The 14,857-nt window shown below is 52.6% G+C and overlaps 1 protein-coding gene across 1 annotated transcript; it reads right to left on the bottom strand.

Moving 5' to 3' along the window:
• Window positions 1–285: 285 nt before the first annotated feature.
• On the bottom strand, window positions 286–13,556 carry TBX2 (T-box transcription factor 2). Its single transcript, XM_001362145.4, has 7 exons — window positions 12,674–13,556; window positions 10,699–10,966; window positions 8,404–8,550; window positions 7,258–7,334; window positions 6,810–6,973; window positions 5,709–6,355; window positions 286–1,940 (listed from the first exon to the last, which is right to left on the bottom strand). Exons 1-7 carry the CDS (start codon window positions 13,066–13,068, stop codon window positions 1,491–1,493), a joined length of 2,148 nt encoding a protein of 715 aa, XP_001362182.1. The 5' UTR covers window positions 13,069–13,556; the 3' UTR covers window positions 286–1,490.
• Window positions 13,557–14,857: the final 1,301 nt, after the last annotated feature.

Here is a 14,857-nt window from a genome sequence, read left to right as displayed (position 1 = left end):
TTCTAACGAGCCCGCCTGACCCTCCCCCCTCCCCCAGGCCCTGGCTAATTGGTGACATGATAAATGGAAAGCGGCCCGGGGAACAGCTGCCGGGGACGAGAGAGGCCCTAGTGCCGGCCGGGCACCCCCTCCACACACACTCCCCAAGGACCCCCACCCCACTCCAGCCTGAGCTGAAGCGCCTAGACCCCTCCCTCTCCGAAGACTCGCTGCCTAACTCGGTGCGGTCAGGTCCCGACCAGTCCCTCTCCCCTCACCACTGCCCACAGAGCGCACTGGCCCGGCTTAGAGCTCACTTCATTTCTTTATTTATTATTATTATTAATAATAATCTTTTCTTTCCTTTTCGGTTTGTTTCGTTCTTGTTTCAGAATGAAAAAAAAAAACAAAAAACACCTGAGGTGGCCCCCGGCCCAGGAGGAGGGCCGGGTTAGGACTGCTTCTGGGGGCCCCTTGGCCAGCCGCGAGGGGGTGCTGGCTCCGACGGGCGCTTCACTACAGGAGCTCGAGTCCCCGGCAGCCACAAAGCATTAAAGAACTCTCCCTTCCCCCACCATTTACAATGTAGATATGCTCGTGTAAAAGGGGGGAAAATCCGGAAAACAAAACAAAACAAAAAATCCAACGAAATTAAATGCCACGAGTTAAACTCTAAATATTATGTACACGGTAATGTACACTTTTGAATAAATTAATACCAATTTGCATATTCTGGGAACCTTAAAGCTTATTTACACAAATTATCATTTATTTCATAAATATCTTCCCCCCCCCCTCTGGGGGAGGGAGTCAGGGGTGGAGGTGGCAGGGTCCTCCCCGGACTCCCAAGGGTGGGGTGTCCCGCCCTTTTCTGGGAGTAGGTTAGTGGGAGGAGATTGGGGCATCGGGATGCTCAGCTCCATCCTCCTTCCTTCCCGGAAGTCTCTGCCTTCACCCTCCATCCCCAGCTCCATCCCATCTCATTCTATTTTCATATTCTCCTACTTCCCAGCCTGGGACTTTGGGCGTTGGGGATCCTCCCGTGACCCCCCCTCCCCCAGCCTTGCAGAGCCTGGGAATTTGGGATTTTCCTTCCTCCCCCATCCTGACACGTGCCTAGAAGGGGCACTCCCTGCTATTCAATCCCAAACCAGCACCCAAGGGCTGATGTGAGAAGGAAGATACTCCACATCCGACTCTGGATTGACTCCATATTGACTCGGGAGTATTATTGGATAAACGCAGGCAGGCTCCAAGTCTACTCCAACCAAGTTCGCTGCAGGTTGGGGATTGAGCTCCTCTCACTAGTGCCCACAGCTCAGACTGGACTGGCTGGTTTTTCCATCTCTGGCTGGTGCTGCCCCATCGCTCCTTTATTTAAATAAATACCCATACCGTGCTGTACAAATCCTGGAGCCACAGGGGTCTGTGGGGTCGGGGGTGGGACTGGGGCATGGGTGGCAGACAGGGGTGGGATGGGTGGGGGGACTGGCCTGGCCCACACTGATCCTTCACTTCGGCGACTCCCGTCCCGGGGACAGATCCCTCTGGCTCTCCAACCCGCTCACCAGTCTCTGGATATTCTGTAGTTCGCTGGCGGCCTCTTTGGCTGCGCCTTTGGGGGATAGGGTCCCCCGGTGTGACCCTCCCACCTTAGGCAACGCCAGCTCAGGCAGAGGGCTGGGTTCCCGGCTGTTGCCAGCCGCCTTGGAGCCATCCGGAGCCAGGCCTGTGGTGAGGAGGTTGGTGCTGGGAGGGATGGTCACAGGGATCTGGTAAGGGCTGAAACGTAGGCGCGGCCGGGCACTGCCCAAGAAGGGGCTCCGGGAAAGGGAGCCCGCGGCGGCGGCGGCGGCGGCGGCAGCACTGGTGGCTGGCAAGGCTGAGGCTGCGGCTGCAGCAGCTGCCATGTAAGTGTAGGGATATGGAAAGAGCCCACCAAATGTGGGCATCGGGATCCCCTGAAATCAACAAAGAAGTAGGTCAATCATTAATTCAACATCAATTCATTCAACCAACATGAAATCATCATACTAGGTGCAAGGTGACATATGGGACTCAAGAAGGGAAAGAGATAGGCGGTGCCTTTCGGGAATTTACAGACTAGAGGAGTAGAAGCCACATGTGCAAGGTAGATAGCACTGGGTATGTGCCACGTGAGTTTCTGCGACTGGGAGACCAATGGGATTTCGGAGGGAGGGAGGAAACCACTTCTAGCTGAGGTGATTAAGGAAATCTTCCAGAAGGAGATGGAATTTAATCTCTGCCTTGGAAGATAGAAGACGTGCCTTAGAAGACTTTTGATAGGTCAGTCTGGGAGGAGGGGAAAGGAATTCCAGGTGAGAGACAGAGCGTTGGGGAAGGCTGAGTCGGGGAAGACTTAGGACACTAGGACGTTTGGGGTGGAAGGAATCTTAAAAATCATCTAGTTCAGGTGTTCTAACGAGCAGGAATCCGTGAACTTGGACAGGAAAAAATACATATACTCTTTTTTTTTTTACCCTCTAGCCCCCTACTCGACATTTCCTTCAACTAAGAATATAGGCAACAAGCCACAATAGTATTAGTAGTACATATGTAATTGTCCCCAATATGAATCACAGATATTTTCCTATCACATCACAATTGTTGCACCTATCCCAAAATACCATTTCTGCTCATCACTACTACAAAATTATGAGATCTCACATGATCACAGTCTGTCTGTTTACTGACTATTTCAATATAATCGACTCCCTTCGTTTTCCTATGTATTTTATTTGATGCATTAAAAAAATGATTTCGAGAAGGGGCCCATGGGCTTACTCCAGATTGCCGAAGGGGTCCATATCGCCCACAGGCACACGCGCCCACGGTTAGATCTACTCCAACCCCTTATTTTACAGAGGAGACTGAGGACCAGGGAGATTAAAATACTTGACCAAGGTCACAGAGATAGTAAGTGGCAGAGCATGGTTAAAGGACCCAGCTCCAATGACTCCATAACATGTGCTCTTCCTATTGGACCATGATGTATATTCAGCCATATATGCCATCTATGTGTGTCTGCATTGTGTGCGTTCTCTTCCTCTTTTCTTTTTCCTAATCCTAGTCCTTTCCTCTCCCTCAAAAAAAAAAAATTCTAGAAGAGAAAAAAATGTTTATATTCAGAAGAGTGAGAAAAGGGGATTTACACAACTCTAATCATGTGTCTATTTACCTAGGCTTTCTGAGAATTTGTGCCATGTGAATGAAGAATGGAAATGGAACACCAATTAGCTCTCGATTATCCGACAGCGAATTACCCACTTCCTAGTCAGTGTGTACTAATGGATAAAAAAGCTTCAGACAGTCGCTAGGACAAAGATTTATATGACACCAAATCGTGTGTTCTAAATCCAAGTAGCTAGAACTTTCAGATTATCTTTCCCTCCCTTCCATTGGTGGGTTGACTACCTCCTGGGCTGAGGAGGGGAGAGACAAAAGCGGGAAAATGAAATTCCATGTGCTTCTTTGCAAAGCTGGTATCGGGAGATGAAAAAGGAGAGAAAGAAGAGAAACCAGAGATTCCTCTTTTGCAAAGTTGGCTATTTCTAAAGGCCTGGGGTATGAATTGGAATGAAAGTGATCATTCAAGATCACTAAACAATACAAACAAACCAAAAAAAAAGAAAAGAAAAGAAAAGAAAAAACCTAGCAGGTATTTATTGAGAAGCTAATTTGCCTTGAAGCAATACTTTCACCTGCCTTGCCCATTATCTCAGTTCTAAAGAAAACCCTCCTGTCTCCCTCCCATCGGGTGTCTATGAAACTAATACAAGTTATTCTTAGTAAATATCTTGAGATCCGTGGTTGAGGGCTTGGAGGTTATGCCATCAAAGAAAGCACTAACTTGGAGTTAAAAGACCTGGATTTAAACCTAAACCGTTCACCAGCTGTATGCCTGCAGAAGTTCTGAGCTCCTGTTTTCTCATCTCCAAAATGGGGACAATTTTATCCATACTAATATCACACAGCTTTGTGTTTTCTAAATGCTTTATAAATGCTTTATAAATATTTTTTGATTGGACCTATTAGTTCATTGGCATAGAGAACTCATTCCCCATAAGGAAATTCTCTTTAACAAATTCGGTGGACACTTCCTTGGCTACTTAAATCCTTAATGAGTATCCGGGGACATAGAAAGTTTAGTTGCCCAGGACCACATGGTTTGTTTGTATCAGAGAGAGGACTTGAACTCAAGTTTTCATGATTGGTACCAGCTCTCTATCCACTAAGTTCTGGCATCTCTCAAGGTACACATAAATAATAATCACAAATTCAAGACCTTTAGCAGACTCTATTCTCCAACCAAATGTCCCTGAAATACCACTCTAGATTTTCCAAAGTTCCCTTCCCCTTACAGATCTCTAAGCACTAACTGGGCATAAACCTATTAATGTACTGAACTTTATTTCTTGGCTTCCTGGGTTTTTGTTTTTAACTTGGCTCAGAATTAATTGAATTTACAGGTGGGTGCTTTCCTTAGTGCAGACCTGACAAAATGTCCGACCAAATTTGCCCAGCCTCCGCTGGCCCAGAAGGTGGCACTAATGAAGGAAGGGGATTTGGAAATGCTTCCACAACGCCATACACAACCTGACCAGAAATGATCATTGCAGCCGTCCCCCCTCCCCAATTAGATCTGTTAACTTTTCATTAATATAAGGTCCAAATGGGGAGACTTTCAGAAATTTTTGCCTGAAGACAAAATTTCAATTCAAGATATTAACGGACCAGCACAACATAGTGGACAGGGAACTAGTCTCAGGGCCGGGTTTCCTGGGTTTAAATCATACTTCTGGCAGGTACTCAACTTAGACCCTGGACAAATTTTTGAACCTTTCAGTGGCCCAGGCTAAGACTATAAATTGCAGAGAAGTTGGTCTGCAATGGTTATGGAAGCCCTCATTGGATGCTTTCTCCCCTAATGAAAACCCAGATACTGTAATATAAAAAATTACACAAACTGGAAGGAAACTGTGCTGGCTGCCCTTGTCCTAACCCTGAGGGTGTGCATATGGGAAGGGGGAGAGGTTCAGAATTGAAGAGAAATTCCCCTTTCTTGCTTTTCTGTCTGTGCTGAGAATGGAGGGGGGCAGACCAGCAGCAGAGAAAATAAGCAGCTTGGGTGGGGGAGAAAATGGGCTCGGAGAAGGCTCATCTTTGGTCTTCATCATTCAGAAAAGAATTACTTAGCTGACTTCCTCTCGGCTTTGCCTACAGTAGAACAGAAACCTGGTCTATGCCCCACTGTGCTGTAGCAGGGTGGCCTGCTTCTGCCCTGAGGCAAACAGCTAAGTGTTAATCCCAAGCCAATTGCAACACAGACACATCCTCCGGTGTTTGGTTTTAGGTAAGGCTCCTAGCTTTCCTCCCGCTCACGGTGGCGAACTAGTCTTAACTAGACCCGCCACATGATCTAGGGCCCGAGAAGCCAGTTCTGGGTCAGGAAAGGCAGGCCTGGTCTGTTTGCACTAGAGGCCCAAGGAGCTCTGGTGTATGTCCCTAGAATACTTTCTGTGCTGCCTGCCGCAAGACTTTCAAGTTCTAGCCTCTCACATGGCAAGGAGGTTGGCAGGCTGACCCCTAAGGCCCTTTGCAAAGGCCAAGGTTCACTGCTTGTTCCCTCTATCTCAGCCCTCGTTCTCCGCCTCTCTGCACCCCCCACCCCCACCCCAGCTCTGGCCCCAGGCTGGCCTCTTGCTTACCTGAGATGCCAGCATGTGCTGTGAGAGGTGGAAAGGAAAGGGGGCCGCAGCTCCAGCCGCCCCGGCCGCCGAGCCCAGACCAGCTCCACCGTCCAGCCCTGCGGTGGCCGCTCCGGCCCCGCCTCCACTGCCGCCGCCTCCGCCGGCCACCGAGGCCAGCAAGTGGCCCATGCCCATGGCCGAGAAGGCCCCGGGGCCCATGGCGAACTGTCCTGGGTGCAGGAAGAGTGGCTGCCCGGCGCCGAGGGGCCCGAAGAACTGCTGGCCATGCAGATGGCCCGATAGCGCCAGGCCCTGCAGGTGGCCTGCGCTGAGAGGCGAAGCGCTGTCCGTTTGTACCACGAGGGGCGCCAGCCCCGTCTCCTTGACCTCGCTGCCCTCCTTCCGGGCCTCGTCCTTCCTCCTGCCCTCCGCCTTGTCCTTCTCCAAGGCCCTCAGGCCGAAGGGGCCGTCTAGGCAGCCGCCGACTTCTCCTGGCTCTTTACTCCGGTCAGGGCTGCGCCTTTCTCGGAGGCGCTCGGACTCGACCAAGCGAGGGGGACTGGCTGGCTCCAGGCCAGGGCTGCGCCCCATTGTGCCCCCAGGACGCTCATCCCCAAGTCTCTCAGGCTCCGGGTCGCTATCTGCAGCACATAGCTTCTCGTCGACTGCAGAGAGGAAGCGAGGGTGGGAAAGGGGAAGGAATTGAGGGTCAATGAAGCCCGGAGCGTGGATGTGGGGAGAGCGTCCCCTTCTGGAGTTTCTGAGGCTGAGAGAGGAGTGCGCCCCGTCTAATGGGGAAGGGAAACTCAGTGGGTGTGAAGTATCTGTTTTCCCTAGCTCTAAGGACTCCCTAGTTCTCCACACACCAGACAACTCACAAACAAGTAAACGCCACCCTCCCTGAGAGCTCTCTGCAGTTCTTTCCATCCGATGCCTCACACACAAATACGGCTTTCATTTATATTCTAAAAGCGTTGTGATGAAAAGCACCATGAAGCAAGCACGATAAACAATAATATTCCTACTCCTCTTGCTTTTTTCGGGAGCCCATCTCAGATTTCCTCACTAGTTTCCCTCCTCCCCATTCAGTCCTGCCATTCTCTCCATCCTGTCCCTCACCTCGAGAGCGATGCAGACGCAGGGGGCTGGGGTCCGTGCCTGGGGAGGGAGGCGGCTCTCTGGCTGGAGGTGGATCGCAGGAGGAGGCATCTGACTCAGCCCCGTCCCTCTCCGGCTTACACTGTTCTTCGTACATCCGAAGGGACGGGAGCGTCAATTGCTTCCTGGGAAGATGAGGGTGGGGAGGGGGGCATTAGAGGAGGAAACTGAATGACAAGAGAATCCTTCTTTGGGTTCCTGGCAACAATCTTGCCTCTTACCCCAAGCGCAGGGCCCCCAACTTACAAAGCACTAGTCCTTGAGATGTTCTTAGGAAGGGTATGGGAACAGGTGAAGGGCCTGGGAGGTTCCCCACACCACCGCCCCTTGAAGCAGTCTTCCAGCCAACAAGATCATAAGAGAGAGCTGATTTCCAAAATTCTTTCAGTCCTTCTCCCCATTTTCTCACCTTTTCTCCCGCCGGCCATTGCCTGTGTCTCGGAAACCCTTTGCAAAGGGATTATTGTCTATTTTCAGCTGTGTGATCTAGAGTGGGGAGAAAATCGACAAGTGGAGCAGTCACGGTGGGGTGAGGACATGGAGCATACCCTTTGGTATGCAATCGGAGGCTCCTTGGCTCTTCTCCTACCTTCCCTTGCTCTTGCTCATTTTAGAGCCTATAAGCCGAATGGTGACCCTTCTCAATACCCAAGCACTTATCCCCCATGGTCTGGTGTCCCTTGCCTCCCCCTACTAGGGATTACGGAGACAGCGCAGGTTACAACTGCCTGATTCCAGGACCCTAAAGATGGACAGAGGATAGTGCTGAGGTTTTGACCGATACCATCCCTCACAGTGGGGTGGTGATGGTGAAACTGGACAATAGAAAATTCTTCCAGTGCCTTCAGAAGGTTGAACCGAGAGAGAGTCGAAGTTAAGGCTGGTGGTGAGGAAGGGAAGGAGGTGCTAGGCCTTCTTAAAAACCAAACTCCACTCTACTATAAACTTTGTTCTGGAAGCAAATCCTTTCTACCATATATACACACCCCTATGATCCCGCTTTCTCAGCAGGCAGCTGCCTCTCCCCATTTTTATTGGGGTGAAGGGGCGTCCTGCAGAAAACTGCTTAATAGGAAGAAGGTTCTTTTAAAACTTAATAAAAGCAGTCTGAATCTCCTAATTCGGTTCCTTTCTCTAGACTGCAGGGTTCAGAGATCCTAACACACCCTCTCCTCTGTGAAAAACTGCTTTTATCCACTTGCATAACCTGCCACCTTCAAAACATCAAGGGTTCCCCGAAATTTTAATGGAGTTAGGAACAGGGAGCCAGAAAGCCCCAGGGTAGCTTTTCTGGAGGACCCCACCCTCACCACTTTTCTGCTCCTGGCAGGTAAATTTAAACTCTTGGCCCTGGAGCAAAAATAGGTGGGGACGATGTCAAAAAGGAACCCCAAATCCTTTGTTAATAACAAGACAAACAGCTCCACCTGGAAGGGCTGAACTGTCCCTATTCTCCATCAAGGAAGGCCAGGGGGAGCTGGGAAGGGTGTCAGGAAGGCAGAGGAGAGTACCACCCTCGGGGCCCCCTCACCCCCACCTCGAGAAGGTCCCCCACCTTGTCGTTCTGGTAGGCGGTGACTGCAATGAAGTCTGTCTCCGGGAACACGTACGTCCGGAAGGTACTGTAGGGAAGCTTCAGAATGTCGTTTGCTCTCACTATGTGGAAGCGAGGTTGATACTTATGCATAGAGTTCAGGATGGTCTGTGGGTGTAAGGGGGCATAGAAAGTCAGATTAGGAGCGCTCCTCATTTACCTCCCTACTCAGCTAAGAGGTCTCCCTCCAGTATCCAGTAGAATCTTTTCGTTCCCTTTCCCTACCCCAATTTATAGTTAATTCGATACTTCTTCACTGCTCCCCTCTACAAGCTGGGGTCTCTGTTCTCCATTTAATACTGTTATTGCTGTTAGTCACTAAATCAGCATTTATTAGGTGCCTACTATATGCACTCTGCTAGGCACTGGAATACAAAGAAATGTTTTTAAAAAGCAAACCTTGTTCTCAAGGAGCTCTCACAACCAATGGGGGAGGGAGACAACATGCTAGTAGCTATGTACAAACATATAGAGAGAATAAATCGGGAGGAAACTCAGGGGAAAGTCCCTAAGATGAAGAGAAGTTGGAGAAAAAGGCTTTTTGCAAATGGTAGGACTGAAGGCAGGGAATCCAGGACGGAGAGTATTATTATTGTTACTGTAATTATAATTATTAGGCATTAATAAAGAATAGAAAAATGAAGCCAAGCCCAGGCTCGGTAAGGTCGCCTCCATTGGGATACCCAGAAATTCCTTTTTGCTCCGACTGGCTTGTAAATAAATTATCCTAATGGTTGAGTCCCCTCTCTGCGCTGCAGGACAGGACAGGATAGAGGGGGACTCTTTTCCACAGATTTCTTCAGGTGTGAGTGGACTTCTTTTTCTTTTCTGAAGATGTGGAGCATTTGACTTGAATTTAGTTGAGAAAGAGGAGAAGGGAGATTTAGAGGAGGAAATCTCATGGAACAAATCACTTTCCTCTCTCCTTTCTCCTTGGTAGCCTGTAGATATATAGGACTTATTTTAGGGCAAAACCCCAATTGAAAGAGGAAGCTCATAGACTATCCCTAGAGTTGTCCAGGAGAAGGTAAAAGCGTCTGGTTTAGTGAATAAATCCCTGAAGAACGAGGCCTTCTTGGGATTGGGAGCATTGGGGACAGATACAGGGGCCAGAATTGGGGGAAAATTGGTCCCATTGAGCAAAAGATAAGCTGCTAGGACCAGAAAACTGGGATGTAGAGATGCAAAGAGTTCCTTTTGTTTACCCTCCCCCAAGAGGTTTATAGAAGTGAAGGAGTTTGGGTCCCAAAGGTCCCTAACTTTATGGGTTAGGGAAAGATGAAAGCCCCCTCCAACACACACACACACACACACACACACACACACACACACACACACACACACACCTGCCCTTTTTTAATACTGATTCTTAGCCTGGAAATTGGAGTTGGCTGGAACTTTGGTGTGGGGAGGAAGGAAAGTATAGAGAAACAAGCAAACTCTCAGAAAGATATATTGAACCCATGTTTTGCCTGACCCTGACCTTGAGGGTAGCTCCAACTAAAGTAGATGAGAGGCAAGGATCAGTCTTCCTCACCATCCACTAGAGCCACTAGACTGGAAGAACCCCTGGGAGCGTCCAATGGAAAGTTTGAGGCTGTGAAAGGGAGCAGCCTCTTAGTTAGAAGAGGAAGGAGCTACCAGGTTGGGGTACAGCGTCTGAGCCCTCCATTTCCATCCTCTTTTATTCCCTAGCCCTTCTGTTCCACTCTGCTCCTCTAAGGAAGTCCAGTGATGGTAGCTAATATACCTTGAGATCACTGCCCAAACCTAAGCCTCTCCTAATAGCCCGGAAAGAATCTCCTCTTTGGAGAGCTAGTAGACATCACAATCCCCAAACCACCCCCGCCATTGTCAGCCCTAGGGCAGCCGGCTTGGGGAGATCTGACCCTAAAGGAGATTGAGAAGGGCTAGAGTGGAGAGACTGCCTTGGGCCCTGTCAGTATCCAGCCCACCCTGGATTTCTCGCCCAGGAGAAGACATCTTCAGGCAAAACACAAGACCCAGATGGAAAGCAGGGAAGCTCTCGGCCATTGGGGGTGGGCAACATGCTCTCTCAAGCAAAATCCATCGGGTTTCCCTGATCTAGCAGCAGTCCTGGGTAAAGTTGTAAAGCCCCAGATTAACCGACACAAAATTGGTCTGGTGAAATGTAGCCTTGAGAAGGAGACTAAACCTGTGCCCTGGTTCTTCTTTCTCTGCAGTGTTCCTGCTCCCCCAGCACACACGCAAGCCCAGGCAGGAAGAGGTACTCACAAAGCCGTGCTTGTCGGAGATGTTGTTGGTGAGCTTGAGTTTATGGAAGGCCACCGGCTTGGCCATCCACTGCTCCCCAGTGGCTGGGCTGTCAGGGTGTATGTACATGCGTTTGGGCATCTCCGGGTCAGCCTTGCCGGCCACCATCCAGCGAGAATTGTGGAACTTATAGCGACAGTCGTCGGCGGCCACGATGTCCATGAGCAGAATGTACTTGGCTTTCTTGTCCAGTCCGCTGACCCGCACCTTGAACGGGGGGAACATCCGCCTGGGAGGGGGAGGGGGAGACACTGGGGCTGGGACTTTGGCTTTGTCCCCTTTGGTCAGACCCCAGAATCACCCACGAGGCCTGCCCCCATCTCTGCGCCAGCCCCCCAACATCGAGGACCCCTTCCTCTCTTCTTCCTTTTCACAGGCCCTGAAAAAGATCACGGTCAAACCCGTTGTCTCGCACTAGGTCTACGCAGCTCCCAGGAATGCTACGATTAAACATACCCACTTCTTCCCCAATTATCCGGGCAATTAGTTCCGGGACAGTACCCGCTTTGGCCCAAATTATCCAGATAAAATTCAGCAGAGTTCTGTTTGGGGAGTTTCTATTGGCAAAAATAAGAGCCGAGGACCCAGGCAATTGGGGAAGAAGCGGGTGGGTTTGGGACCTGAGCTAATTCCCCCATTGCTACCAGTAGAAACCGGGTTTGAGATTTTCTTTTTAGGTCTGAACTCGCTGGGTAATTCCAGGAATTTGAGACTTCCAGGGACGGGAAGAGAGGCCTGGGTCCGCCTCAGGTCCGGAGGTACAAGTCTAAGCATAGTTGGGGGAGCCCAGGGGTGATGGTGGCCAGACCCGGAGATGGGGCTGGGGAGGAAATAGGAAGGTTCCAGCTGGGGAGCAGCTCTGGGCTGGCCAAGAGGCTCCGAGTTTAAAGGGCTCTATTCGAGGCGACCAGGCCCCAGGAGCGCCTTTGCCCAGCGGCCCTTTGGCCAGGGTCCTCCCCGTCTCGACCCAACTCTCAGAAGGTAAGGGATTAGGTCGTCACCTCCCACTCCCGCCTTCACCTCTAGGAGGATACCCGGACCAGGAATCCCTTTCTTGGTCCCTTGACCCAAGTGGGAGAAGTGAGCCCAGAGAATCTCCCAGATCTCCCGGGAACAGCGAACAGCCCCGGAATTCTTGGAGAAAGAATCTGGGGGCAGAGCGAAGAGGGAAGAAGCGGCCAACGAGGAAGAAGCCAAAAGCAGTGAGCCCCAAGCCCCGGAGAGCATCTTAGTCCTACTGTTGGAAGAAATGGTTCTAGGTTCCGACAGAGTGCTGGAGGAAGAAGGGAACCCACTTGGAAGTGACCCCCGGGCGTGTTCGGACTGGAGAATGGGAGTGTTTGGTGGGTTTTGCTACGGTTTTTGTTTCCTTCCTTGTTTGGGCGGTTATTTTCATTTTATTTTATTCGTTTGGGTTTTTCTCCGATTGAGAAAAAAAAAAAACTTTTCTTCGCTAAACGAAGAAGGCCTCTCCTCCCTCAACAAAAATCTCAGCGCTTTGTTTCCTTCTTATTTCTAAGGGGTGAACTGTCAATTCGTCATCGGAGCAAACGAATAAAAAGCCCAAATGGCCCCCGGGGGACAGCGCGAGGCATCCAGGGGTTGGAGACAGGCTGTTGGAGGCCTCCCCGGCTGGGGGGCCAGGAGGACGGAAATGGGAACTCGGGGGAGTCCGGGCTCGGTTAGGCTCGGACCCGGGCCAGCCCGAGGGTCAGAGCGCTGGAGTAGCAGCTAGAAGCTGCTGGGGAGGCTCGGCTTTCCCTGACCCCGAAGCATCCTCGACTCTGCCCTGAAGAAGGGACTGGAGGCTGGTGAGGCGCGGGGAGAGCCCACCGAAGACGGAAGGGAGGCGAATTGGGGCTGACCCAGGTGTCCGGGGCCGTGCGCGGCCGCGGCCCGCTGAGAGCCCCCTCCCGGCCCAGGGCCCGGCCCCTACCTCCCGGACTTGGTAATGACCATCTCGGTGCCTAGTTTGTGGAACTGGTCCCACAACTCTTTGGCTTCCAGCGTCACCTTGGGGTCGTCCTCCACCTCGTCCTCCGGCTCCAGGCTCTTGAGAGAGCGCAGATGGGCCGCCTGGGGGTGGTGGCCCAGCGCGGAGACGTGCAGCCCCGCCTCGGCTGCGGCGGCTGCGGCCGCTGCCGCTGCCGCGGCTCCGGCCAGGCCCGGGTCCGGCAAGGGCTTGGCGAGCGCCGCGGGCGGCAGCGCCAGCGCCGGGAAGAAGGAAGGCTGAGCTGCGGCCAGGAAGGCGGACATGGGGAAGTCGGCGGGGCGCGGAGCGTGGAAGGGGTGGTATGCCATGACGGTCCCCGCAAACGCCGTATCTCTCATCGGTGCATCCGAAAGGGGTTGGGGGGCGTCAGGGGAGGGGAGGGGGCGCGACCCCAGGAGCTCAACAAGGAATCAGTGGGGGTGGGGACGACGGTCAGTCCTTTGTGCCCGGGACCCCCGGATAGAGCCGGGACGGGCGGAGCCGCTGAGCCGGGGGCTTCCCGCTGCGCTGTGCTAAGCTGCGCCCTCCTCCTCTTCTTCCTCCTCCTCCTCTGGCTGCCGGCTCCGCTCCGGGCTCGGGCCCACCCTCCCGGCGCTGCTCCTCCCTGTTCCCGCGGTCGGGGCCCGGCGCGGGGCTCGGGGAGGGGGGGTGAGTGGTGGAGAGCTGAACTGGGGGCTCCGGGCTCCGAGCTCGGGCTGGCCGGCTCCGGCGCGGCGCCGGGGACCACGCGCGAGTGGTTAGATCTTGTCGTGATCTCTGGAAAACTGTGACTATCTCACATGTCCTTCCCTTCTCTGATCCCCCTTCGCTAACGAGCCAGGCCCCCCTTGATTGCTGATTTTACGCTTTTTGGACCAATTGTGGGTCTCCGGGGGCGGGGTTTTGACAGCTCCGGCCAAGCTCTGGCCGGGAAAGGGGGGGCAGGGGAGAAGGTGTCGGAAGCCTCGGCAGTAAGAAAACATGTCAACAGAATAAAATATTAACCAATGACGGGCCAGCGGGGCCCTGAGACCCCACCCCCTGCCCTGGCCCCCACCCCCGGCTCCTCTCTGCACAGCCGCCTTGGCAGGGCAGCGCAGCGCAGCCCAGCCCGGCTCCCGGAGCTGAAGCCCAAGGAGAGGGAGGGACTGAGGGGGTGGGGTGGGGGGAGTCAAGGGCTGAGGGGCAGGGGACAAGGGACATGGGCTAAGAGGGCTCCTGGGCCTTCCGAAATGGAAGCCTTTCCTCTCCCAGGCTCAAGTTCAAAGCATTCACATGGGCCAGCACGAACTTGGGGTCCTGGAGAGGAATGGGGTGTCCCTCTTCTCTGCGCCCTAGCTGAATGTGGGGGAACTGTCATCCCATTCTAAGTTCGTCATCCTTAACCTTTTCTCTTCCATTTTTTTTTCCTGGTGGGGAAGAGGAGACTTATTACGGATGTCCTCAGGCGGAGATCTGTCCCCTTGGTTTCCACTCGGGTTCTCGAGGGCGTGGGGAGCTAGACAGTGGCTTAGGGACAATTCCAAACTAGAAAGGGACAGCGGAGATCGATGCACTGGCCCGAGCGGCTCCACTGTCCGGTATCCGCCTACACCTCTCCCAGCCCAGGATCCAGGCGGGCCGGAGCATCAGCAAGCAAGGCTAAGAGTGCTGGGCGCTGAAGGGCTGGAGGCACCATAGGACAGAAGTCCTTGAGCAAAGCTGAGTCCAGCGGGGTACACAAGACCCCATCTAACCCAGGTGAGTGGTGCCAAGGCGCGAGCTAAGCTAAGCCCAGGCGGGGAATCCAGACCCCCGTAATTGCACAGGGCTAGAGCAAGAGGATGATTAAAAGGAAGCAATGTGATCTCTGGGGAAAAGGAGGAGGGGTCCCTCGCTTAATATCGGGAAAGCTCGAGGATGTTCTTGGGGCTGACTGCACTTGAACGTCAAGGCTCAAATGGTCCAGCCAATTCCTATTCTCTTAATATCTTATCCTGAGATGGAAATTTCCCAGGAAACCTCGGGGGCTTCCCAGATACTCTGAACTCTCTAGTCAGAGCCAGGAACCGGACCCGGGCCATACCATCTCCTCGTCAGGCTGTGGCTGTGAACGCAGGAGCCACAGATTGCAATGGGTTTTAGTTTACTAGGTTAATGTCCCTTCTA

This window comes from Monodelphis domestica, chromosome 2, assembly GCF_027887165.1.
Source record: "Monodelphis domestica isolate mMonDom1 chromosome 2, mMonDom1.pri, whole genome shotgun sequence".
Classification (NCBI taxonomy): Eukaryota; Metazoa; Chordata; class Mammalia; order Didelphimorphia; family Didelphidae; genus Monodelphis; species Monodelphis domestica.
The sequence above is the reverse complement of the archived record's forward strand: the minus strand, read 5'-3'. Positions and strand labels throughout refer to the sequence as shown.